This window comes from Leptosomus discolor, chromosome Z, assembly GCF_034619465.1.
Source record: "Leptosomus discolor isolate bLepDis1 chromosome Z, bLepDis1.hap2, whole genome shotgun sequence".
Lineage (NCBI taxonomy): Eukaryota > Metazoa > Chordata > Aves > Leptosomiformes > Leptosomidae > Leptosomus > Leptosomus discolor.
In genome coordinates, this window is record NC_141419.1 from 9,971,524 (window position 1) to 9,997,021 (window position 25,498).

At 36.2% G+C, this 25,498-nt stretch overlaps 1 protein-coding gene across 1 annotated transcript in view; it reads left to right on the forward strand.

Moving 5' to 3' along the window:
- Window positions 1-6,927: 6,927 nt before the first annotated feature.
- LOC104351899 (uncharacterized protein KIAA0825) overlaps window positions 6,928-25,498 on the forward strand; it is a 157,445-nt gene continuing 138,874 nt past the window's right edge. The window contains exon 1 of the mRNA XM_086480033.1: window positions 6,928-7,178. Coding sequence (XP_086336159.1) covers window positions 6,928-7,178 — 251 coding nt within the window. The remainder of the gene's footprint in view (window positions 7,179-25,498) is intronic.

Here is a 25,498-nt window from a genome sequence, read left to right on the forward strand (position 1 = left end):
TTTATCTCAGCTGTGAGTTCTTAACAGGTATTGGCCGTTCCACCAATACGTAAGGATTTTAGGTTTAATGTTAAAGGTTTTCTTGAAAGTCTTGATATAAAAAAATATACATAGCTGATCTGTGAAGTGACAATAAAAGCATGTGAATATGTAGATATTCAATTGTGCTTATAATTACAATCAGATGTTATATCTATAAAAAAAAAGAATTGCAAGGGGAAAAAAAGGCAAATGTAAGGTAGAAAGCGCAGAAAAGAAGGAAAATATCCAGTCAAAAAAAACAGTTAGTTTTTTGTTTGTTTGTTTGTTTGTATTTTTTGTTCTTGAGTAATTTCTAATGAAAACCGTAAAAAACTTCTGCATAAAATACATTAAAACATATTGAAAAAAATGGTGAGTTTATGGTGCTGTCTGTAACATGTTGAATGATCAGGGAGCTAGAAGACTTGGATAGTCTCTTCTGGTTTTATATTGTACCACTTTATCTTTCATTTTTCCCAGCTCAAATCTGTATTTCCCTGAGGTCTTTTGAAAATGCAAACGAAAACAGTGCTTGGGAAGAAAAAACCCCAAAACCTTGAAGCTTTAGAATGCTGTATAGGTGTACAAAAAGTGGAGTGTTCATTTTCAGAGCGTGAATTGTTCAAGGGAAAGACAAATTCACTTTGGGTAAATGGCGTCGTATGTATGTAGACAAACTAGGGATTTCATAGAAAGAGAAAAGCTCTTTAAACCTTGGCCATGTGTACTACCAGTACCTTCAAGTGACTGAAGAGCTATAAGTTTATGCTTAGAAGATAATCTTTAAGAATGCTGGACAGCACCCAATCATTTAAAACTTCTTGGTTTTAATTTCACATGAGATACCTTAAATTAGGAGTACCTGTATCTGTGTGGCTTACCAGCTTTATGCTAGGAGACGGATTTTAAAAATACCATGTTGTTTGGTTTTATTGTCATGTTTCTTTTGAAACACAGACACATAGAATCTCAGAACGGTTGAGGTTGGAAGGGACCTTTGGAGGTTGTCTGGCCCAACAACCCGTGCTTAAGCAGAGCTGTGTACAGCCAGTTGCCCAGGATCATGTCCAGACAGCTTTCGAGTATCTCCATGGATGGAGGCTTCATAGCTTCTCTGGTCAACCTGTTCCAGTGCTCAGTCACCCTCACAGTAGAAACATGTTTCCTCATGTTCGGAGGGAACCTCCTTTTTTTCCATCTGTGCCCATTGCCTCTTGTCGTGTCACTGGCCACCACTGAGAACAGCCTGGCTCTGTTCTCTTTACACCCTCGCTTCAGGTATTTACATACATTAATGACATTCCCCCCCTGAGCCTTCTCTTCTCTAGGCTAAGGAGTCCCAGGTCTCTCAGCCTTCCCTGATAAGGAGAGTTGCACCAGTCCCTTAATCATCTTCATGGCCCTTTGTTAGACACTCTCCAGTACATTCATTGACCTGCTGGCCATGCTTTATCTAAGGCAGCCCAGGATACCATCAGCCTTCTTTGCAGCAAGGGCACATTGCTGGCTTAGTTCAACTTGGTGTCCACGTGGACTCCAAGGTCCTGTTAGGTAAAGCGGCTTTCCAGCTGGGCAGCCCCAGCATATATTGGTGCCTGGGGTTGTTCCTCACCAGGTACAGGACTTTGCACTTCTCCTTGTTGAACTTCATGAGGTTTTTGTGTGCCCATTTCTCCAGCCTGTTGAGGTCCCTCTGGATGGCAGCATGACCCTGTGGTGTATTAGCCGCCCTTCCCTGTTTGGTGCACTCTGCCCCATCATCTAGATCATTAATGAAGATATTAAACAGGGCTGTATCCAGTACTGACCTCTGAGATACATCACTAGTTACTGGCCTCCAACTAGGCTTTGTGCCACTAATCACCACACTCTGGGCCTGGCTATTCAGCCAGTTTTCAACCCACCTCACTGTCTGCTTACCCAGCCCGTACATCAAGAGCTTGTCTACAGCTTGTCCCATAACAGGATCTTACGGGAGACAGTGTCAAAGGCCTTACTGGAGTCCAGGCAGACAATATCCACCGCTCTTCCCTGATCTACCAGGCCAGTCATTTCTTCATAGAAGTTTATCTAGTTGGTCAAGCATGCCTTCCCCTTAGAGAAGCCGTGCTGAGTACTCCTGATGAATTTTTTGTCCTTAATGTGCCTGGAAATGGTTTCCAGGATTAGCTGCTCTATCACCATCACAGGGATTGAAATGAGGTTGACTGGCCTGTGAGTCCTCCTTCTTGCCCTTCTTGAAGGTAGGAGTGACATTTGCTTTCTTACAGTCTTTGGACTCTTCTTCTAGTCGCCATGATTGATCAAAGATTGGACTTGCAATGACATGTGCCAGCTCCCTCATCACTTGTGGGTGCATCCCATCAGGCCTCATGGACTTACCTATGTCCATTTTGCTTAAGTATTCCCAGACCTGATCCTATTCCACCAATGGTACATCTTCCTTGCTCCAGCCTTATGCCCTGGTCTCTGGGACCTGGGATTCCTGAAGTCTGGTCATGCTAGTAAAGACTGAAGCAAAGAAGGCATTCAGTACCCCAGCCTTTTCCATATCTGTGTAACCAGGTCCCCCATCTCGTTGAGCAATGGGCCCACATTTTCCCTAGTCTTCTATTCATCACCTGTGTACTTCAGAAGCCCTTCTTGTTGTCTTTGACAATCCCTGGCCAGATTCAGTTGCTTTCGGGCTTTAGCTTTCCTAATTTGTCCCTGGATGCTCAGATACTGTTTCTGTGTTCCTCCAGTTACCTGTCCTTGCTTTCACCCTCTGTATGCTTCATTTTGAGTCTGAGTTTTGCTAGAAGGATCTTCTTCATCCATGCCTCCTGGCATGGATATTTTTTCATGAAGTTTTTTCAACTCTTTTGAGCTTGGAGGAGGTTTTTCTTGAATATTAAACAACTTTCATGGGCCCCATTTCCATCGAGGGCCTTATCCCATGGGAGTGTTCCAAGCAGATCTTTGAAGAGGCTGCTCTCCTGAAGCCCAGGGTTGTGAGCTTACTTTTCACCCTCCTCCCTGCCCTCAGTATCCTGAACTCCACCAGCTCATGGTCACTGCAGCCAAGGCTGCCTTTGACCTTCACATCCCAAACAAGCCTCTCCTTTTTGGTGAGTATGAGATCCAGCAGAGCGCCTCTCCTCGTTGACTCATCTGTCACTTGGAGGAGGAAGTTATTGTCAATGCATTCCAGAAACCTCCTTGATTGCTTGAAACGCTCATGAAAGTGATATCTACCCCAGATATTGGTTTGTCCTTGTCAAAACTGGGGCAATATTCCCATTACTCCAAGATTTATGAGTAAGCTTTGTACCAGCCCTTCTTAAGGAGCTTCACTTGTTCTTGCTCCTGTCGCCATTATTTTGCTTATAATAACTGTACTAATTAACTGTCTTTTTATTCTTATCATATTGGCGTTTCCAAATAAGTAAAAACTATAAAAATACATTAGTGTGCAATTCATATAATTTATTGAACAAAGAATAGAAATTAATTTCTACACAGCTGTTCTAACATTATCTTTTCTCCCTAGGAATAGGTGACTGCACAATCAGTATAAAAATGAATTAATGACAAAAGAAACTATATTTTACACATTATGTGTGCGTTTGTATAAAATATGAATACAATGAGATGTGGATTTCATCATGTTATATAAAAGGAGCTGTGTATAACCTGAATTTGACTTTATCATAACATTAGTATTCCCCTACATCTTGTTGAGGGGGTTTTTTTGCTTCATATTGATATATCAGAAGGTGTTGTAGGCTGCTGACTTTTCTACAGAATTAATCTTAACTTTGATCCCTTTTATCATACTGTGCAGGAGTTCTGAAGAAAGCTAGTGGGGAGCTTTTAATAGGAGAAACTAGAGCAAATGAAACCAGTGTGCTTCCTGAACAGTTACTTCAGGTAGAAGAGGTGAGTATGAAAAGAGTCTTACACTTTGTAGGGGATTTTCTTTTGTCTGTGTCTCCAGTGTAGTCTGTCACCATGTTCATTATAAACTCCTATTGCCATAGTTTCATTGTTTAGCTACTGCAATTAATTTTAGGTGCCAAGTCCCAGTTAAGATGGAGTAAAATCTTACGGTATTCATGAATAAATGGTTGTTATTTTAGATTTAATAAGAGAACAGATTTAACAGCAGAAGTATAGGATAACTTCAGAACAAACATTAGAAGAATGCTAAGATATGATAGCTTTCGTCAGTATTAAACATATTCTCAAATACAGCAGAATCTTAAAAAAATATATCAAGTTCTTAGCATTTGATCATAGCGATGCTTCCTATAGGTGTAAGTACTCAAGCAAAGTCCAGTTTCTTTGATGCAAAAAAACCTACTGTGTAGTAAGCGCTATGCTTTGTAGAATGTATGTACAAGATTTAAGTTTTAGTCTGGCTTCCATTGTTGAATTTATTGGACGTAAATGTTCTAACAACTCTGTTATTTTGCGATAGTGAAACTTAATTTCCTAATGGCTCAATTTTAATGCTGAAATGACCTTTTAAAATGTGCTTTGAATCACTTCATGAGACTAATGTTCCTGTATTTTATGGATTACAAAGAACAACGTTTTGAGAAGATTTACTTGACCCAAGACAAAAAAAAAAAAAAAAAAAAAAAAAAAAGAAGGAATTCAAATGCAAAAATGGGTGTCCGTGGGGGCTGTCTCTGTGCTTGCTACACTTGAGTGTTGGGAGTGGGGAAAGGGAAAGGAAGGAGGAGGTAGCTTCTAAATTGGAGTAAGCTGGAAGGGCTTCACTTCATAGCCCTTCATTATCTTCTCATTTAGTATTATAGCTGCAACTTGTTAGGAATCCTTTTCTTCTCTCCTAGTATGCCCTCATGGTGGGGATCTTTACTATACATCTTACGTCATTAAAATATTTCTCTTACAGTGGTGCAGTTCGCAATTGGCCACTTCTGGTAGGGTTTAAGTCTGCTGGATGTCATATGAGCAATGCAAAGCAAGATTAGTGGAAAAGTAATGATGTCCTACTGTGTCTTCTAACAACTGTTACGCTTCATATAATTCCAGAAGTCTCTGTTTATAGGAGGCAGGGAACTGATGTAAACCATAGTAAAAGCCAGCATTGTCTAAAAACTAGAAATCTCTATCTGAACATTTTGATCTTTGCTAAATCCAGCTCTAGAGAAGTGAAATTCGGTGTGGCTGTGCTTAAAACCAGCTTCTCTAAATGTTTTCCATTAATATTCATGGTAAGTAGCTTCCAGTTGTTACCTTGGAGTGAAAATTATTGCAGGGTATTCATGGCTGGATTACTTGTTAAACTATTGAAAATGGTTATAAATGTATTTAACTTCATTAAGTAGATTCTGTTAAAGATTCTAAATAATGTAAAGATGAAGCCTGGCTTTTTAAAAGCAGTCTTGTTTAAACAGGGGTTTTTATAAATTTATTTCTTAAAAATCTGATCGCAAATTTAATGTTGTTATGCATGTTCATTTTTGTTGAGTGTATATACTGCTTTTAATATGTTTTTGATGGTAGCAGATATTTTAAGTTCTTAAAATGAATTTCAAAAGCTGTTTGTGTCCTTTAATTTAATTATGGATATTCATATAAGATTCAGACAATAGTAACACTGAATAATGGATTTGGATTGATTTAATATAAATATGTATTTCAGCCTATTTTACTGAATTTTGGCTGGAGAAATGCATTTAAAGACCTGTCTTCTTCTGTGGCTCATTGTATAACAATAGCAATTGAGGATTTTTCAACTAAAATTCTTCAACATGAGCAGAAAGAAGAGTTTTCAGCTGCAGGCTATGCAATGAGTCTTGTAAACAACCAGCAAATGAGGGAGTCCTGCAGAGCGGTCCAACAGGAGGAGCAACCAAAACGAATCGCTAAGGCAGGTATCAAAAGATCTGAAGTTTGAGGGGAGACAGAATGCCAAGGCTGTTTGCCATCTACACTTTGAAGTACTTACAGTACCATTAATATTCTATATCTTATATAAATGGAATTAAGAAGAAAGTGAGAGTCTCACAATATGAGACTGAACAGAGCTTTATACAATAGCCCATAGTCTATACTTGAAAGAATTAACTTTTAAACTTCACTGGCATTATTTTTTTCATCCAAAAAGTTCTAAAACATTCCGATTAGTATCTGCTCTGTTACCAAGTGGTTCGATGGGAAAATGCTGAAAGCTTTGAAGCGTAGCTATAAAGGGATTTCCTGCACTCATAATCTGAGACACGCCATTTAACTAATCAGCATAACCAATAATATGGCCAAATTAGAGTTCTTTGATTTGGCTGAGAGGTCGTTGGTGATAATTAATTAAATTGTTTTTCTAAGGGAATATGTATTTGAAAGTTTTTTTTTATTTAATAAGCTTTGCAGCTGTTCTAGCAAATTTCGAATGCTGTTAATGAATGTTTGCTGAATATAACATATAAGCTTTTTAGAGATTATTTTAGGGAGATCATTGTATGAATTTACTAAGAGATGACAACTTTGTTTTTAAATTCAGTATGAAAAAATGTGTTTGTACGTTTTTCAAAATAGATTTGTTTAGAAAATTATCTTTGTTTACAAGGAATTAACCTTATGCTTTGAATGTACATCTAGTGAAATCATAAACAAAACGAAGGAATTACTAACATAAGATGGTTTTAATTTTTTTCCCCCAATATATAATGCAGCTTTAAAGTGAGAAGGAATGAAATAGTAATTCATTTACTGGGGATAAATGTTTCTCCCTTGTATAACAGAAAGAAATTATTGTGAAGCTGATTTAATGTATTTATGTTTTATGCCGATTTCATTATTCAAGAATCTGACCCTAGTGTGTATAAATTAAACAGTGCTGTCAGAATACAAATAACTTGATGCCACGTTTATTTCTCTCAGTTTTGTTCTGACATCATGGAAGAACTTGACACATTGCTTCCATTGGCTCTGGCATGCAGAGATGATTCTCTTCAGGAAATTAGAGCAAACTTTGTAGAGGCCTGCAGCAAAGTGGCAACAGCTGTCCTGGAAAGACTAGAGGAGAAGAGCAAAGATGTTCCCTCCAAGGCTCCCCTGCAAGACTTGTATGCTGCCCTTTCCACAGCGATATATGTCTTTCAGCATTTTACAATGTATAGCAATTTAATGAGAGAAACAAGCAAAAAGTGAGTCCTTTTTAGTTATAATGTTTTAATTCAAACATAAATAATAAGGGACCTCATTCCATTTTGGTGATGCGGTATGGTTGTAGTTTTCCAAATTGCATCATGTTTTTTTAGCACACGCACTGCATGTACTATTTATGGAAAAACCTGAATCAAAGCTATTGATAATCTAAAGCAGCCATTACAAAACAAATTATTTGTGTTTATGATCTGCATTTGATTTGCAGATCAGTATTTTTCGTTTATTAAACTTCAGTAAATAGGATTGTCCAGTGAACTGAATGCACTCTACTGTCACATAAATAGAGGGCTAAGGCCTTAATTTCCTTTTCTGACCTTTGCAATAGCTGAATTTTCATAAAATCTGATTTAGCACATGGCAATCTTAGAGGACAGTGTAAATACAAATTCCCATGCTTTTTCATTACACCATCTGTATTCAGAAATGTGAACAAATGCATCCATTGTAGTTTTAGAATTTATTTTTCATTGCATGCAGAATAAAAACTAGAGAAGAAATGTAGTAATAGTGTAAAGTCTAAGAGACTGTTTGACCTGGGGACAATATAATTTTTCTGTGCTTTGAGGAGATTTTGGCTTAAGATACTGGGAATCTCTTTATTGGTCCATGTGTTTCTGGCCAAAGGTAGTTTAAGAGTAGAAACTGGGCCTTTTGGGAGGGAACCTGAACTAGTGCAATTTTAAAGGAATGAATGATTTCTAAGGGGTTTTATGCACTGTGAGCTACTTTCCTTCTGATGTTTTACTCCCTCCTGCATGAAGTGTATTTTTGTGAATGGGAAGATATTGTTCAATAATTCTTCGTTTGTGTACTATGAGTTTTAGTACATACCTACCAGAAATAATCCCTGGACTCTGTGTTTATGTTTTCTTTATCATGCTTAGTGCTGATGCAATTATGCTTCAACCCAGAATCTCCCAGTAACTGAATGACAAATGTACTTTTGTCTCAGAAAATCGGATGAAGTAATATATTTCTCAGTGCCTTGTTTAAATGAGAATTTTTAAATGAGCAGATACATTTAAAGAACTTGTGAAACAAAGACCAGATACTTTTCAAAAGCAAATGCTAGGTTCAGACTCCAGGACTGAGAGGAAATGAATGATTGATACCTAATAATCAAAACCATTTGCAGTACTGGGGATTGTTACCTCCTACTGCACAGCCTTTCAATCTTTGCCTCTTTGATCATTCTCTCTGAACAGAGCCCTGTTCCTAGTGCCTGTCCAACAATATCAGGAATTCATCAGCGTTCTTCAGTTTCAAGTTATGAACTACTGCGTCAGAGTTTGTGCTACAAGCATTTTGCAGGATGCTGAGAGCCACCACTGGGATGACTACAAAGCTTTTTATGAGGTGTGAGGTTAAGTTTACTGTGCCTCCCTTTTACAAAATGTGTTTTACTGGTTGCCAGTTCTCTGACTAATTAGAAGCATAAGATCAGCATTCTTTTACACAGAGATTATTGGAATTTACTATTCTAATTACTCTACGAAATATCTATTATTGCAGGGAAATGTCTCTGTAGAAATGATGTAGGAAAACATAGTCATTTAAAGATGAGATAAATCATTACCATGGAGTTTTTATGTCATTTCCTTAATAAAATACTGTGTCAAGTTCAAGACATTTATATAGAACTCAGTGAGGAAGACACCGTCATTTTCACTCTTCTTATAGAAAGTGTGACATGTGAAAATGAAAGACAGCTCTTTTTCCTCTCAAAATTTTTATTCTGATTCTTTGATTTTTGTTTTCAATTGACTCCCTGTTTGATCTTTTGTGAGTGAAGGATGTAACAAAGAAAGATGGTCAATATAGTTACTTTCAGCATTCAACAGTGTATTCTGAAATAACAAGTGCCCCTTCACCTGCATTTTGAAGTCACAGGTCTGCTCTTGAGCTATAATCCTAATGATTCTGTGAAAAAACCCTAAGGATCAAGTGAATTATTATAGTTTATTAAATTATAATATATTTATATAAATATTAAGTTTAATTAAGCTAAATGCAGACATCTTCTGACATATACTGTTTGAAATTATTTTCACTTAATTTTAGGATGAAGTGAAAGCATTTTTTGTTGTTTTTTTTTTTTTTGTCAATAATAACTGAGATCTCCTGGAGAAAAGTCCTGCCCTTCCTTGTATTATTTGCTGTGTGAGAGAATTAGGGAGTTTTGTTAAGCATTTTCTAGAATTCTTACATGAGACAAAAATCTGTGTGATACATGTATTCTACTACACGTATTCTACAGATGTACTATAAAAGCTGCTGAGTCAGTGACAAAAATCAGTAATATACAGGTGATCCAGGCCTTAAGACAAGTAATCTATCAAAATGCCCCTCCCTCAAAGACAAGCAAATAAGCTTTTCACTTTTCTTTGAATGTGAGCCCGGATGTCCTGGGTTGGTAAGAAGGTAAGAAATTTAGTGACTTTTGGCAGGTGATACGTCATGACATGATCTTCACTGTCTGTAGTCCATATGGTGCTGTGTCCAGTTTATTAGTGACCCAATAACAATTCACCATGCAGGAAACCTAATTGTCAGAAATAGCTGTCTCAAGAAGGAGGAGTATGGACTAGCTAAAGAATTTTATCATTGCTGATCAGAACTGATGTGTGTAGGAAGGGATGAAGAATGCTGGTATCTCAGCTCTGTACCATTGCAGGACTTGAAGTGGGAAGTATGTAATTTTACATCATCACTCTACTCTTTTTGAGGGGCCATGGGCCATGGCCCAAGGATGGACCATGATCTGTCTGCTCACAGTGCGTTCAGGAGGCATGATGCTGAGCAGCTGCTACTTCCATTGAGCTCTTGCAGGCATCCCAAATGGAAGAGATTGGCTTAAGACCTATTGCTTGTTACAGAGACAACACCCTGCTGAAACTTCCAGCAGCGAGAGGTGGCTCCTTCCGAGGTCTAAGCTCAGGAGGAGATGTGAGGCTCTGCCTCTCAAGTCATGCAGATGCTGCTTAGCTCAGAAAACAAGAGTAGCTCAGAGCCAGGCACCAGAAGACCTTGCCAGTCATCAAGTGCAGGCTCTGGTATGAGTTCCTCCTCTCTCAGTGGGAACGCACTCTTGCACTTGTGCGAGTCAGTGCCTCATAGCCCTTGATGCGTTTTCAGCAGGGTCCGCTGCTGTAAACAGCATCAAGATCTGGCTTCTTTAAGGGAATCTGCGCTTGGCTCTGCTTCTGCTTGTCTCTTGAGTAACCTGGCTCTTGAATCCAGTTTAGGTCAGGACCCTCGCTACCCTTTCCCCTTTGTGCCACAGTTTTGAGTGTTACATTGCAGCTATAAAAGATTCAATCCTCATCTGTGAATCCTGAATGCAGTTTCATAAAGGGAAAAAAATACATTCCCTTGTGCTCCCACAAAATAAGCAAAACATAGCCCGTCCTTTGGTTTTGTGTGCATGAGTAGGGGAGAAGGAAGAGAAAGAAAACTTTTTCATTCCTGTATTGCATGCTTAATTACAAGCTAAATGGCAATGCTACACTTCAGGGATCACATGAAGTTACTCTTTTCTTTTTCCCTGATAGTATAGGGCATTCAGGTTGTATTAGAAAGAATGTGTGATAGCCTTCCTTTCCATTCCCCACTAATGACATATCGACTAATGAAACTTACTTGATGTGTAAGTCATCCAGAAAGAAGACAAAACCACTGAAAGACAAAGGGAAAGAGGAAGGGGCAGGGGACAGTGCTTGATTACAAGAGCTGCTGTTTCTGTATCCATTTGTTTGTTTGTGCAGTGGTATCTATCTGAAGAGAGCAAGATTGATACCAAGTGATTACTACAGTCTATAAAAGAATCTTCTTCATTGTTAAAATAAGAATAATGTATTTTAAAATATTTTTTGACTTTCATAACCGATTTCAGTACCTGCTCACCCATCCTCCCTCTGAAGTGCACCTAATCCAATAATGGTAACTGGAATTAAAAGAAAAGCCAAGAGACCAATTATGATTAGAGGGTAAACACAGTGATTATGATCACTGTGAGATCACAGAAAGTTTTGAGTATGTTTTAGGAAAGTTAAGCAGAGATTTTGTGAGATACTAGTAGCAAATTTGTGGTAATGTGAGATCTGAGCTGAGCTCTAAGAGCACAGTTTCAACTAGGCACTTGGAGTCTGAGCTGCCCGGGAGTGAAACCCCAGGTTCATGATCTTGCTGGTGGAGTGCACCGAACACCCACTGTGCCACTGGGCTGGCTCTCCAGATTATGTTTTCCAATGGAGCTTTTAGTATAGCAGACATCTGCTGTAGCTTTGGGAACCTATGTTTTCTAATAGCCAGAGAGTAAAGAATTGTCTGTTCAAAGATAATATTCAGTGGCTTATGTAATAAAGCGCAGCTGCTTGTTCCCTGATATACAAGCTAAATAAAAGCTCACATCTGTTTGTACTATACAAAGCCTGCAAAAATAGCAGATGTTTACCAGTAGAATTGTCTAGAAATGGCAACAAATAGAAAAACAGGTCAGAAAAGGGGAATGAATCTCATTTAAATCTACAGTGAAACTGTGGCTTCTGCAGTGGAGGTACAATGTTAGAAAAGGGGTGATACTCACTTTGCTGCTTTAAAGTAAATAAAGCAGAGGAAATGAAGCAATTTGTGTTTATAGTTACATAGTTAAAGCATAAAACTCGGCAGCATTCAGTTACTTAATAAATACCCTACGTTAGGAAGTAAATTTGGAATTGTATTTCTGGTTGTCAAGTCTGCATGGTGTTTGAAAAAATTTTAACTTATTTTTATAAATTAAAGGTATGACCAAAATAAATTAGCTTTCATTAGGCATTAAAACTAATTATTTTTCACCTGGTAGGTTTATTATCTATAAGTTGAAATGTTTTTGCAAAGAAAGGGAAATGTTAGTAAAATGTCTGTAAGGCATGATTATGGGTTTATTTCTGAGTAAGTTCTACTGGAATGTGCCTCAAGAGTGGTCATGGTAATATATCTAGGAAACCCAGACTTACAGAAGTGTATTAACATTTGAGTTATGCAAAGTTACAAAGTTATGAGTTAAGTTATGAAGTAAACTTGTACTTTCTTATGATGACACTTCAGTATATCATGCAATAATACTGTAATTTTATTTCATATAGGAAAACTAGGACATTATTTTAATATGTCCATTATTTTATTATACCATTTTTGGCCCGTATAAGACAATCCTATTTTACCTGTGTGGAAACGCTTGTCAAGTATGTGGTTGTTCAAAATAGCAGAGTGATTGGTTTCGGTTTCCCTGTTGAAATATATCTAAAACAATTATTGGATGTCCATGGTTGTACGTACAAAGAAAATTAGCCATATAATTTTCTTTTGAAACTTATCTGTATTATGTTTTTTCTCTTCTGCACTAGTGAAACTTGGAAAATTGGATGTCTTAATGATTTGTTTTTCTTCTTTATTCCTAAATTATTTAGTCACAAGTTTGGTACTTTTGATCTTTGTCATAATTTACCACTTTTTAGTATAAACCACACTTCAAATCTTATGGCAGAGAAATGTTGAATAGTGAGAACTTCCACTAATTTGTTAGTGGTGTGTTTTAAAAAAAGCGAGATTATTTTGTCTTATTATTATTAGATTATGCCTATCAATTTCTTACAGCATTTTAAAAATTGTGGAGTTCTCTTATATTTCTCATGATGCTAAAGTATCAACAAATTCTTAAATATTTCTCAACTATACTGGAATGTGGGAAGTGAAGATTCGATACAGCTTCATCATAAAGCTATTTTCTGTATAGGTATTAGTTGAAATATTTAAATGTGAGTTGAACTATGTACTTCTTAGAGATACTATGAATTAAGCACTGTGATTTTGACTCTATTTATCTGTGTGTCTTATTGGCGTGGGTCCATGTAGACACTGAAATATTGATACCAATGCTGATTCCTTCCCCAAAAATGTTGTTTCAATGAGTTAACATCATAAGATGAAAAAAAAAATCTTACTAAAAAATTCTGGACATCTCTTATTATCAGTTTAATTGCTCAGTTGTTCTTTATTTCCACTTTTATTGCGTATCTATTATATATAACCAAAATTTCATAATCGCAGTTATGTGTGGCAGTTATGAATCTGGGGAAATACATATACTTCAGTAATTTAAAGAATTATTTTCTTTGGAGGACAAAGAAACTATTAAATTAAATTCATCTGACTATTCTAGTGAGGACAGAATACTGTGTATGTTTTTAAACTAGACTTATAATACTATGGGTTTTGAGAATAGGTTAATAAAGGATATAAAAGGTCAGATGCTGTGGTTTGGTTTTGTGGCAGAACTCGACAGTTTTGTAACTGAAATAGAACATGTGTTTCCTTGCTAATAAAGATGTTTCACATCTTGTCAAGGACAATTTTTTGGTCATCATGTGCCTGAAACTCTTCAGTTATTTCCTTTCAGATTGAAATAATTAGACTTATAGGATCTAAACTGACATTTTGGAAGGTGTGTTTTTATTATTTAATGTGTGGTGATTTTGCTAGGGGGAAAGATGCTCATTCTCTGTCCAGATGTGGCATTATTTCTGCTGTGCACTTCATCATGATCTGTGGACTATTCTACCTCCCAAGACAGCCCAGGAGATTCTTACAGATGTACTAGAGCAATCTTTGGCTATGCTGTCCTCCAGGTATTGTCAGGCCTGCCCCAGTTACAAGAGAACACCACAAATCAGGTAATGGTTGTGTATGTAATGCACACTTTTAATGGATAAAATAAGTAAATCTTAATTTTCTGTTATGCACTGCTTTAATTCAAATTTAAATGTTAATGAACAGAGCAAAGGGTATAGACACAATTTATGTCTTTTGATGTTCATTTTAATTCAATATATTTTGTATATTTAAGTGTATTTAGTAATCATACACTAAACCAAGCAGAATCAAAGACCTCTTTTGAGCTCTTAGTGAAATTGTTCCAAAACCTGCTTGATTGGCTTGAAAGCCTGATGATGAACAGTGTATTGAGGAGTGGCGGTGCAAGCAGAAGTGTAGGCAGAATTGGCAGCATCAAGATTAGAAATTAAGCCATTAATTTATGAAGAAAACTTCCTGTGCTCCAATAGAATTTGGGCTTTCATAGGGTTTTCAAGTGAAAGAGCTATGAGGTCACATCGAAAGATTTGCCAGAATGAAGCCAGTGGTGCAGAAGGAGAGAGGAGGAAGAGGCTATTCCTTCTCCTGACATTTTAGGAAATATGAAGCTGGAAGTTTTTGTTGTTAGGATTCTTATGTTTTGCCAGAGAGGAGGGTCTCTTTAGGACATATTAAAGCAGGTATCTCCAGGTGGAAGCTTACCTTACCTCTGTCCTTTCTATCCGATGTCTTGTTTGACTGAAGAAATTGGTGTATTTCTCATCCTGCCCCTTTGCTATATATCTTTCCTATATGAATATGTTCTTTTTAGATTTTGAAAGTGACATAGTCTATGGTAGCCATGCAAGTTAAAAACTTGAGAGCTTGTCATTTGTAGGAGATGAGAGACACCCAGCAGAGATATGTTCTATGTGAGCTAAGAGTTGTGTGCTGTCTTCACGAGTTTTATTATGAAAAGGAGCAGTGTCATGGAAGCTTAAGTAACTTGCACAAGTACACGTTCTTGGAATAGATGGGGAAACCCCAAAGTTTTATTCTATGTATCAAAATACCTGTCTGTATGCTCTTATTCCTGCACTAATTTACTGTAATTTGGCCCTTCTATATTGTTAGATACAGAGGGTTTTCCTGGAAACTTTCCTGGAAGTTTCCCAGATAAAAAAGGTATCCTGAAATATGAAGAATGTGTATTGATACAGTATTTCTTAAATGTAGTATTAGTCAGGTCTGTATGAATGTGCTTCAAAATAGTGGACAAGAAAGAACTTTCTACATTGTCGTTTTGCAGAGAAGCTGTTTTATTTAATAAAGTGATTCTTGAATTTATCTTTGAGTAAATTCAATTATCCAGTCATGCACAAATGAAAAAAAAGTTGATTAATATCATTCAATATATTTTTGTCACAGAGGTTTTACATATTTTTGCTTAATAGTACCGTACTTTCAGGGGGTATCTTTTCCACCAATGGTCCTTGAAAAGTTAGAGATCTGATCTGTGACATAGATAAATGTCTGTTCATGTGTGTTTGCCTACATTTTCCGAAAATAAGATGATCCTTAAAAATGCAAATGATCACATATGCACCCATTGGGTTTTAGGTGCTAAGGTGCTTTTTTTCAGTCCAGCTTCATGCCTGCCGTATATTTTGTGTTCTCCAACTGTTTCCTATCTGTTGTATGTCAGCATAGTCTTCTGAGATTATGTTGTTGTAGTTTGGGTTCTTGCTATTGTTTAGCTTAATGACCCATGATGCTCTGCCAGCCGATATCAACAGGCAACAGATTACTGACTCAAAAGTGTTAAAGTGTTCCACATCGTAATATGTTGCCTGGCAGTTAAAGTTTTGCAAATCGAAGATTTGGTTCACTTGCCATTACTTTCTTGCTCCAGCGGGATTTGGAAATAGTATGTACATTATAATTATACTTTATCGTAAAGAAAACTAAATGTTATTTTATTTGGTTGTAGTTTAGAAGGTAAGTTGTTCCTTCTAGTGACATTGTCCTTTGGAAAAGGAAATTTCCGTATTTTTTAAGTCTTATTTTGACCTGTTTCAGTAATAACTTTTCTGTGGAAGTGCTGAATTTTTACGGTGTAGTGAATTCAGAATTCCTACACCACTGATGGAAGAAAAAAATTTGAAGTCCATGGTATGATTTAGGTTTTAAATGTTGTCAGAGGAAAGCTCTATTTAACTGAAATTTACCACTATCCTGATGTTCTAAATAATGTTATTTTCACTTTTTCTCCCCTACAGAATTGATATTGCTGCCATTTTGATGTCCACTGAAGATATGCTCTGGTCAGTTTGCAGCTCTGTACCGGAGTTTCTGAATCCACAAGAAGATAGAGATCTCAAGATCTATAAAATACATAGCCACTGCAATAGTCTGCTCTCTGTGCTGGCTATTTTAACTTCACCACTGAAGAATTTGTATGAGTGAGTATGAAAGAAACATTCAGTTTGAGATAAAATTAATTCTTGAGCTTAAACAGATAGATCTAAAAGGTGAATAATTGTGTTGAAATACAATTGCAATGCATAGTATTGACGCATTTGGATAACCTTTGACTATTTTTTGATTTAGTCTTGATCTTATATTTATGATCTTACCTAAAGCCCAGTTATATCTGCTGGGATTTTACTAGCTTTGGATCAAACTCCCGTGCTGCACATTTTTTGTCTGGTGATAACATAGACTATAGTGAATGTCTGTTATGATTTCCTCTGCAACACAATCAGTAGAATTTCATTAATAATTAGTTTCTCAAATTTGCAATGTACTGTTCAGTTAGGACACATTTTGTTAGAAACACATTGTTATCGATCTAAAAACTTTTACCACTATGGTACCAAAGCCTTTGGTAGGGTTTTCAAGGCCTTAGTCACTCATACAATTTAAAAAAATTCATCTTCTTACTAGTTTAGATTTATCTACCTTTAGCTTCCAGGTAAATTAGAATGTTCTGCTGTCATCCCATAATAATTTTGTAAGTACTGGAATTTAATGATAATGTACTGAAATTATTGTCTGGTCATATGACCAGTATGATTCAACAAATATTAAAGCTTTTAAGCTTCTTTAACTAAGTCTTTTTTGTCATATGTGAGCTCATTTTAATGTTTGTGGGCTCTGAGGAACATGCAAAAGTGCATTGTAACTGGATGTTTGATCTTACACAATGCAGGCTCAGGAAAAAATAGCGATTAGGAAAGTGGCATACGATCAGATTAGGTAGTCCTGCTGTGGCAATAGTAATGGAGGCGGGAATGGACATTGCAGTAGCAGTAACTGCTTTGACATTTCACCTTTCCTTTATGAAAGCAGTTAGAAAGATGGACTAAAATAAATATATAGTATAGTCTGTTCCTTTTAACTGTTCTGGTCTCCTCCACTAATCCACGTTGTTTACAGATTTGTTTGTACCTGGAATGATAAAAAATCTGTGCTAACTTGGGAACTCACAGAGTTTCAGAACAAAGTGCCAATGGAGAGAGTGAGGCAGCATATTTTGTGTTTTATGTAAAATGCTACAGATTAACAACTTGGTCATGTATGTTTCATGTTTAGGCATATAAATTTCAGTATCCTAATTTGTTTTTCTAGAGATTAGAAAGTTTACATGCGCAGGATGTCGCAGCTCATTTAATTTACTACAGAGTACTCTGCAAATCATAACCAAAATCTGGAAGCTTTGTTTAAGAATAATACCGAAGATGTCATATTTTGTTATATATAATACTACTACTAAAAAACATTGTTAGAAAGATGATGCATGGTTTTGTGTAAGTAAAAAGGGATATTTTTTATGAACTGTGTATTCAGAACTTTTATTTTCAAAACCTGTGAGACTCCATTATCAAAACTTTTCTTTTATATTGTATGTTTCATTACAGCCAATATTTGTCATGTAACCTACCCCAGTATCCAGAATACAAAGAAAAAACAGATTTACCAAATTAGCTTCTTGAATGACTCTACCCAGTTGGAAACACTTTCATATACTGAATTTTATGTTGAATTCCTTGGTCCATTATTTACTGAGTTGTGCATAGTTCATCATGTTAAGAATCTATCAATAACAAATTTAGAAGTTATGCATTATTTTAAAGGAATACTAATACTTTGTCAGTTCTCTTTACAATTACAGCTGTATAACAAACATTTCCATCTGTTAGCTTGGCTCTATATCTTTCAAAACTTAGGTAAAATTAACTGGAATTGAAATAAAGATTTTTCTTTTAAATCCATCATGCTGTCCTTTGGTACTAGAAGATTTCCCTGCAGGGTCTAGGTTTAAATTAATCTTTAGGCTGCTCAGGAAAGTTTTGTGTAATCATAAAAGCTGTAATGACAGAACATTGTTTTCCAGGAGTTGTCTAATAATACGACTGGCTCATTTCCAGCTTACTAGAGATGCTATATTAACTATTGCTTCCAGGGAATTAAAATTATACAAGATTCTTTATTATGTTGTTGAAATGCAACAAAATAGTAGGGGGGCTGAAAAATTAGTAATGTCCTTAACTTATAAAAATTATAAATTATTCTGGCGTATGCTTTCTCCTTCCTAATTTTGTGATCAAATGTTGTGCATTCTGCTATCACTTACGAGTTTCTTTTCTGTAGGAGAAGGCTACTTAGACTTGGTCCTACATTCACCTATAAATCTTGATTCATCAGGTTTTAATACTCATTTTTCTGTCCTTCGTTTTCCTCCACCCTTCTCTGGCCTTCCTGAATTAACTTTAGCATGATAGAAATGTTAGTTGGAAAGGACTGCTGGACGTCATCTAGTCCAACCTCCTGTTCAAAGCAGGACAATCACCAAGAGTAGTCAGACACAACTGTGTTAGCTGACTCATGTAAACCTCCAGGAACTGAGATTTTACAGCCTCTCTGGGAAACCTGTTCCATGGCTGCACTGTCTTCTTGCAAAGTTTTGCCTAATATCTAGTGTGAACCTTCAAAGCTGCTGGCTATGGCTTACTGTGTGACACCAGTCCCCACTAACAAAAGTTTGTCAATGTTGTCTTTATAATTACTTCTTGGGTAGTTGTAGGCTGCCATTAGATGGCTCAACCATTTAGCCACCTCTTCACCAGGGTAAAGGAGCCTAGATCCCTCATCCTCTTGTCAAAGATGATGCAGTCTAATCCATTCCAGTTTCCTCATGGCCTCCTTGAGCTGTAGGCCCAACACCTGGACAAAGTATTCTAGGTCAGGCTTAGACGTTCCCAAGTAGATGAAGCGATTCACTGTCTTTAGTTTGCTTGGCATACTCCTCCTAATGTAGTCCCATCTGTGGTTTGCCTTGTTTCTAGTGAGAATAGATAGTTGCCTCGTATTCAGCATCCTACTGGCCATAAACCCCAGGCTTGGGGTTGGCCAGGATTGGTACTCAGACAATCAGTTCCCAGCCTAGGTTATTATAATTCTGGTGCTGGAGCAAAAAGTTGCTCTTTACCTCAGTGAACTTTGTGAGTTTCTGTTGGTCCAGTCGTCCATGGCTTGGCACTCTACTGTTCGTGGTGTTAACTACTGTGCCCACTTCCCCCTGTTTAGTGTCACCTGCAAATGTCCTAAACGTTATGTTCTGTCTGTCCACTTTTCTCGAGGTTGTTTAGGAAGCTGCTGAACAACAGCAGTCCCCAGAGTGTGCTCCCCAAAACTACCAGGTTTTGCTATTTTATTGCTGTTGACCCAAAGCTTTCAAAAAAGAGGATTTTCATCCCTCAGAAATTCCAGACATTGTAGTCTTACTCACTGACAAGGTGGTTGTCAGTTGCTCAGTTCAAGTACCTGGATTTTGTGCTGTCTGGATCTGACAGTTTCAATGCTGCTTGTGGATTTCATAAGAGAATCCAATGCTGTTCTTCATTCATTATTTTTTACAGAATGAAATTATCCAGAAGAAGCAGGCTGGCAATGAATGTGCAGCACAACAGACCCATTTGTGACTTCGGAATAGAGTCTGTCTTCTGCACCAGGTTGAGGGTTGCTCAAGTTGGAGCAGATCGATTCTTGTTCCTTTCTTCTATGTTCTTTAGTCTTTTGTACTGAGTAGGAAACGACAATTTTTCTGTTAGGGAAGATCATAAAGAGTTAGGTGGATGCATCATTTTGTGATTTCATACTGTGAATTATTGTATGTCTTACTTTCTCAACAAGAAATCAAGTTAATGGCTTGAATGCTGAGAGGAGAATTTAGAGATTCTATTGGTAAAATTGCTGCCTATTGGGTAAAAATATCTGTCACTTAATTTTAAAAACTGAAATATTTATCTTAATTTTAATATATGAGTTATAGTTCATGAAGTTGCTCTTTAGTCGTGTTTATTCCTTATACAGAGCTAAATCCTTCAAAGTCTACAAGGAAATACCATTAGGATGCATCTTCTTGGCATCTCATTTTTTCACACCTGCACTGACTTACAAGATCAATTCTCACCTTGTCATACTCTACTGAATAATAAAACTACTGTAACTTGGAATCTTGCTGTGGTATTAAATACTTTCACAGATGCTATCCACTGCTTTGAGACTATAGGCAGCTGCTTTAACATAGCTTGTAGTCAAAAAAAATTTCCTACTAGCTATTATTATAATTCTGTCAGAAGGGCGGTTGAATTAAACTGTCTGGCACAGAATTGGGTTTTCCTGGCAAGAATTACATAGCCAGCAGTGGAAACTGAGAAATGCTGGCACCAGAATTATTGTATTATTATTAGACACTTGATTTTGTATAGTACGTGCAGCTATTCTAATAGTTAAATAATCTTTAAAACCCTCAGAGTATCTCTATCTCAGTTTAAGAATTGGTGTAGAGGTTTTGTAATAAGCCTCAAAGTCCAAAAGTCTGCCCTGTGCTTGTCCTTAGGAGACAGCTAAGAAACCATACTTTGCAAGCTGCTTTAGCCCAGAAGTCTCTTAAACTGTTCATATACTATCAGTAGACAAGATGTTGTCTTTTTTTTATTAATTACTACCCAAACTGTATCTATCATGCTTTCTTATAGGAAGCTGGCTCTATGGTTTGCTATATTAAGAAAAATATTTCAGAGGATGAGAGACAATAAGGTTTTTTCCTTTAATTTTCTCACAATGTTAAAATTACTGTCTTTAACATAATTATTTTCTGGTTTAAGTTCTCCCTTTATGTAGTTTAAGTTCTCCTTTTATCTATGTTGCAGTCTCAGATTTATTTTTAATCTTCAGGTTTTCATGAATTCACAAAGAGCACAAATTCACTAAGTCCTAATCCTTCTGCTCAGATATGGCTTACTTAAGATCATTTTGAAGTCTGTAGTAAATTCTTCCTACTAATTTTGTTTGATTAGTAAAATTAATTTCCAAAGAAATCACCCTATCTTTCAGAGCAGTTTAGAATCTATAAAACTGTATTTCTTGTTGAACAAGTGTTACTCTCTTATCTTCTTTCATCCGGGGTCTTACAGGCAGACAGTGTAGCTACACTTCTAAATTACTTATATGCAGCTGTTAAAAAAGTTAAATTTTAAATAATAAAATGACAAAACACAAATACTATTAATGCTGTGGTGACAAAGCACCCTATAACAGGAGATTTTACCTTTTAGGTTAGGAGTTCCTGAAGGCTATATACAAATAGGTTTCCATTCTGTCTCCATTTTTAAAGGTTTAGATCTGCTAATGTCATGACAGCGGCTTTTTTTATGTCTTGTAAAAAGTTTCTCTTGTCCTGAGAAAGTCCTCATGTCTTTTCCTGAGGTACTTTAAAATGTCCTTCTACTCTTACTGCAATAGAAAGATTACCAACTCAAAAGTGGGAATGGCATTGAATCACTGCAGGAAGTAAAGCAAATGTGCAATAAATGAGTTCTGTAGAAGAGGCATTTTTAAAGGTGGTCACCTTCTTTGTATAACTTAGAAAATCCCAGCCGTGATACATAAAGAAACAAGCTTCAGAGGAGGAAAGTTATTAAGATGAAAAATTCACAGCCAAGTAGTTGAAAAGTAAGGTGCAAAAGAAGTGATAATTGATTACGGTTAATGGAGGATGGATGTAACAGACTGTATCCTCTCTGCTGGAATTGTATTCAGTGTAAATGAGAGTAAAAAGGGAAGAGGCCAAGGGGCATCCATTCCTTTCACACATTATTGCATCCCAGTGGTTGCTACAGAATTGTACACATACTAAAGCATTTATTATTTTTTGTTATGAAATAATAATTAAAGAAAAATATTAAATTCTATAACCCTGTTATTATAATTATGTTTATTTTATAATCATGTAATATCGTTAATTAATAAACGTCATTAATTTTTAGTATCGGTGGATTGCACACATCTGATTTTTGCGTCTCACATCATTTGGGTAAGAGTAATAATGCAGAAGTGGCGTAAAACTAGCTTATCTAATTCTTCACCAGTCCTTATATTTGAAACAGCTTTTTTTTTTTTCAACCACTATTTCTTACAAGCCAGTGAAGGTCCAAAGCTTCTGGTTCAAATTTTTGGCCAGTTTAACCCAAAGTCTATTTGTACTTACATCTTACTCAAAAGAGAACCATTATCGTTTCAAAAGATATTTTACTTAAGTAAAATAAGTGTTGTAAGTATTGATAATATGATGCATGTATTATGAGAAAGGAGATATAGAAATTAATGACTGAAGAGCAATTTGCTTCTTCAATGCATTTTCAAACATAGTTTGAAAATGTGCTGTATAGGAGCAAAAATATGAGGAAAACTGCTTTAACAGTACTAACAGCACTAGGTAGCAAGTTTCAAAGAGTGAAAGTAAGATATAGAATGACATTTTGAATAGTATAAGATAAATAAATTTGCAATTATGTGTAAGCATACATATATTAATATCATTTATCTTAAGGGATTTTCTGTATTCTATTTATATATATTTAGTACTAATGATCCAAAGGGATTTTCAGTCTTCCATGCAATTCAGAAGTATTTGGGTTTTTTTTCAGGACATTTCTGAACAATTCTGATGAACATCTTCCTCAAGATTTTTCAAAAGTCTTTTATCATCCATTACACTGGTTATTTTGCATACCATCGTCCTGTTCCTCCTTATTGAAGTGAGTATCAAAAGTTGATTGTTGTAAAAGAACCACCAGATAGTCAATAATAATCAAATACTGTTAAAGCATTTTGAAAACAGTGTACCTGAATGAGTCTAATTAATATTCTGATTTAAAAAAAAACATAGAAACATTTTTTTAAATTCATTGCAAATTTCCCTAATCTTTAAGAGTCCTTTAGAAAGGTCACGCACAAAGCAATGCACTGTGTAGCTTTTTGCTAGTATATTCATTATATTTGGTATTTGAATTATCTGAAAGGTTTTCTGTTTTCTTTCTTTGATTAAAAGTATATAGCTCTTGAAAATAATGTAGTTCAGCACAGTTGCTATTTTGAAAGACTTATAATTAAAGGGGAGATAAAGAATGTATGCCTCTGTTTATGACTGCTGGTTAAAAAAAAAAGGTTTGATATATAAATAACCCATTGAAAAATACACTGCTTGATCGTAGTTGATTTTTTTGGGAGATTACTGCATGATTAGAGGCAAAAGCTTAATTTCTTTTTCTGTGTCACTGCATATAATGACGAGTTACATATGAGACATATGCTACCAGCTGTGCTGTCATTCCCTTTCTAATTTTGAACCTGAAGCACTCCCACACCAGTGTAGATCCTCTCCTAACCCCTTCACCTCCTCCTCTTCAAAAGTTATTTCCTGAGAGATTTTCATGAAAAGCTGCTTTGGTGAATTGTTACTGTGTTTTCTGAGAAAATATTTTTATGCATTGGAGGAATACATTATCAAATGAGCGGTGACCTGTTGATGATCAATGTGCTGTGGATTTACTGCCTCTTACCTTATACACACAGTATCTTGTACCTTATACATCACAGTATCTTCCCTATGATTTTCCCCCATACTGCACAAAACATGCGGATTGCTCTTCATAACCTTCACTCCTAACTATGTGTCAGCAGTAGTTAGCTCCTTCCCTGGTGCTTCTGATACCTGCTGAACCAGAGGCAATAGATGCTGTAACTGAGTCAAAGTTGCATGGCTGGCTAACCAAAAATGCCGCGTGGAGTGAATGACTGTTGAATTCAGAACGTGTCCTTTTCCCTGCTTGAAATAGCAATTTAAGTTTTTCTAAAGCTTGAAAAATCATATGTTTTTATCTCCCAATCGATCTTCAAGGAAATTTGTTAGTGGCTTTATGAGCTGTGCATGGGTGGAGAGAAAGGAGAGGAGAAGAGGGGATATAGGAGAGGGGATGACTGCATGATCACTTTTAAAAAGGGATCTGCTCTGTTTTGGGGGAAACTTATGCTTCATTAACGACTTGCTGTAGAACAGATGATAAGCTTTTTGATGCCCTAATCCAAAGCCAGTACTCAAAATTTAAATTATACTGCAAATTATGAATTTTGGAAGATGACTTCACAAGTAAGTACCCTCTGCTGTGTAAAAGTATGTGAAGGAAATGCTACTACTTTTTCAGTCTGACTTAATTCTCTTTTTTGAGGTGGAATTAGGATTTGACAAATGCTATTTAGGACAGATCTGTCTTGAATAAATAGCAGAAAACTATTCCAGAGCTATACAGCATTTGGATCACCTTGACCACCAAATGGGAAAATGAAGAATCCGAAAGAAAGCACATCTCTGAGAAGATATAGTTAGCTTACCTGTGTGAGGATGGTCCGTATATATAAACCCATGTGTCCTGGTGATAATGAGTGAACTATGCTGGTAAAATACTTAATGTTTTCTTTTAACAATGCACCTTTCAGCTGCCCAGAAAAAGCAATGAAAGACCCTGTATGTAATGAAGTAATTTGAGGGACATATTCTGAGGTGTTCTAATTTTGTTAGCAGTTTTACACTGTATATTTATGTCATGGAAGCTTTTATTTCTTGAAATACTGCATTGAGAGTATTAACAAGACACATTATGTTTAAGTACTGCAGGAAACTATTTTTTTAAGAGCTTCCTAATTCTTCCTGTATTGTTTTATGTTTTTACTTCTTACATCTAACAGAAGTGTATATTCACTGTCCATAACAAAATTGGAAGCATAGACCATTGTATACCTCCCAGCTATGGCTACCTAATTTTTGACTGAAGACTCTAACCTGGCACTGTTTAACCAGATTTACTACATTATTTTTCATGCCTAAAAATGGCTAGTCTATTTTCTTCTATCTATTTGACTTCAACATCTTTGTCAATGTTGTTAACATGAATTAGCATTGATGTTTATTTGCCTTGTAAAACCTTGAACTTATCATTTAAGGTTTTATTTTTTTCTATCTTGGGTACTAACCAAAATAACATAGTTGGTTATCAAACTAAATAATTAGTGATAATTTATATTACGGTTCCTTTAGGGGTAATTGCGATTAATTCTTTGCTTCACTTGGGGTTTATAATCATACCATTTGCAAATCAGAGTTCTGTTTTTTTTTTCTTTTACTGTACAAAACTGAACATTTATATGTGTGATATTTATATGTACTTCACCTTTTGTCACTTTTTATGAGGCTAGTCTTATTTTCACTAGTACTGAGCTATGAGGATGGGAGAACATATGCCTCTCCATATGCACGTTACAAAACTTCTCAGTGCATTTATTG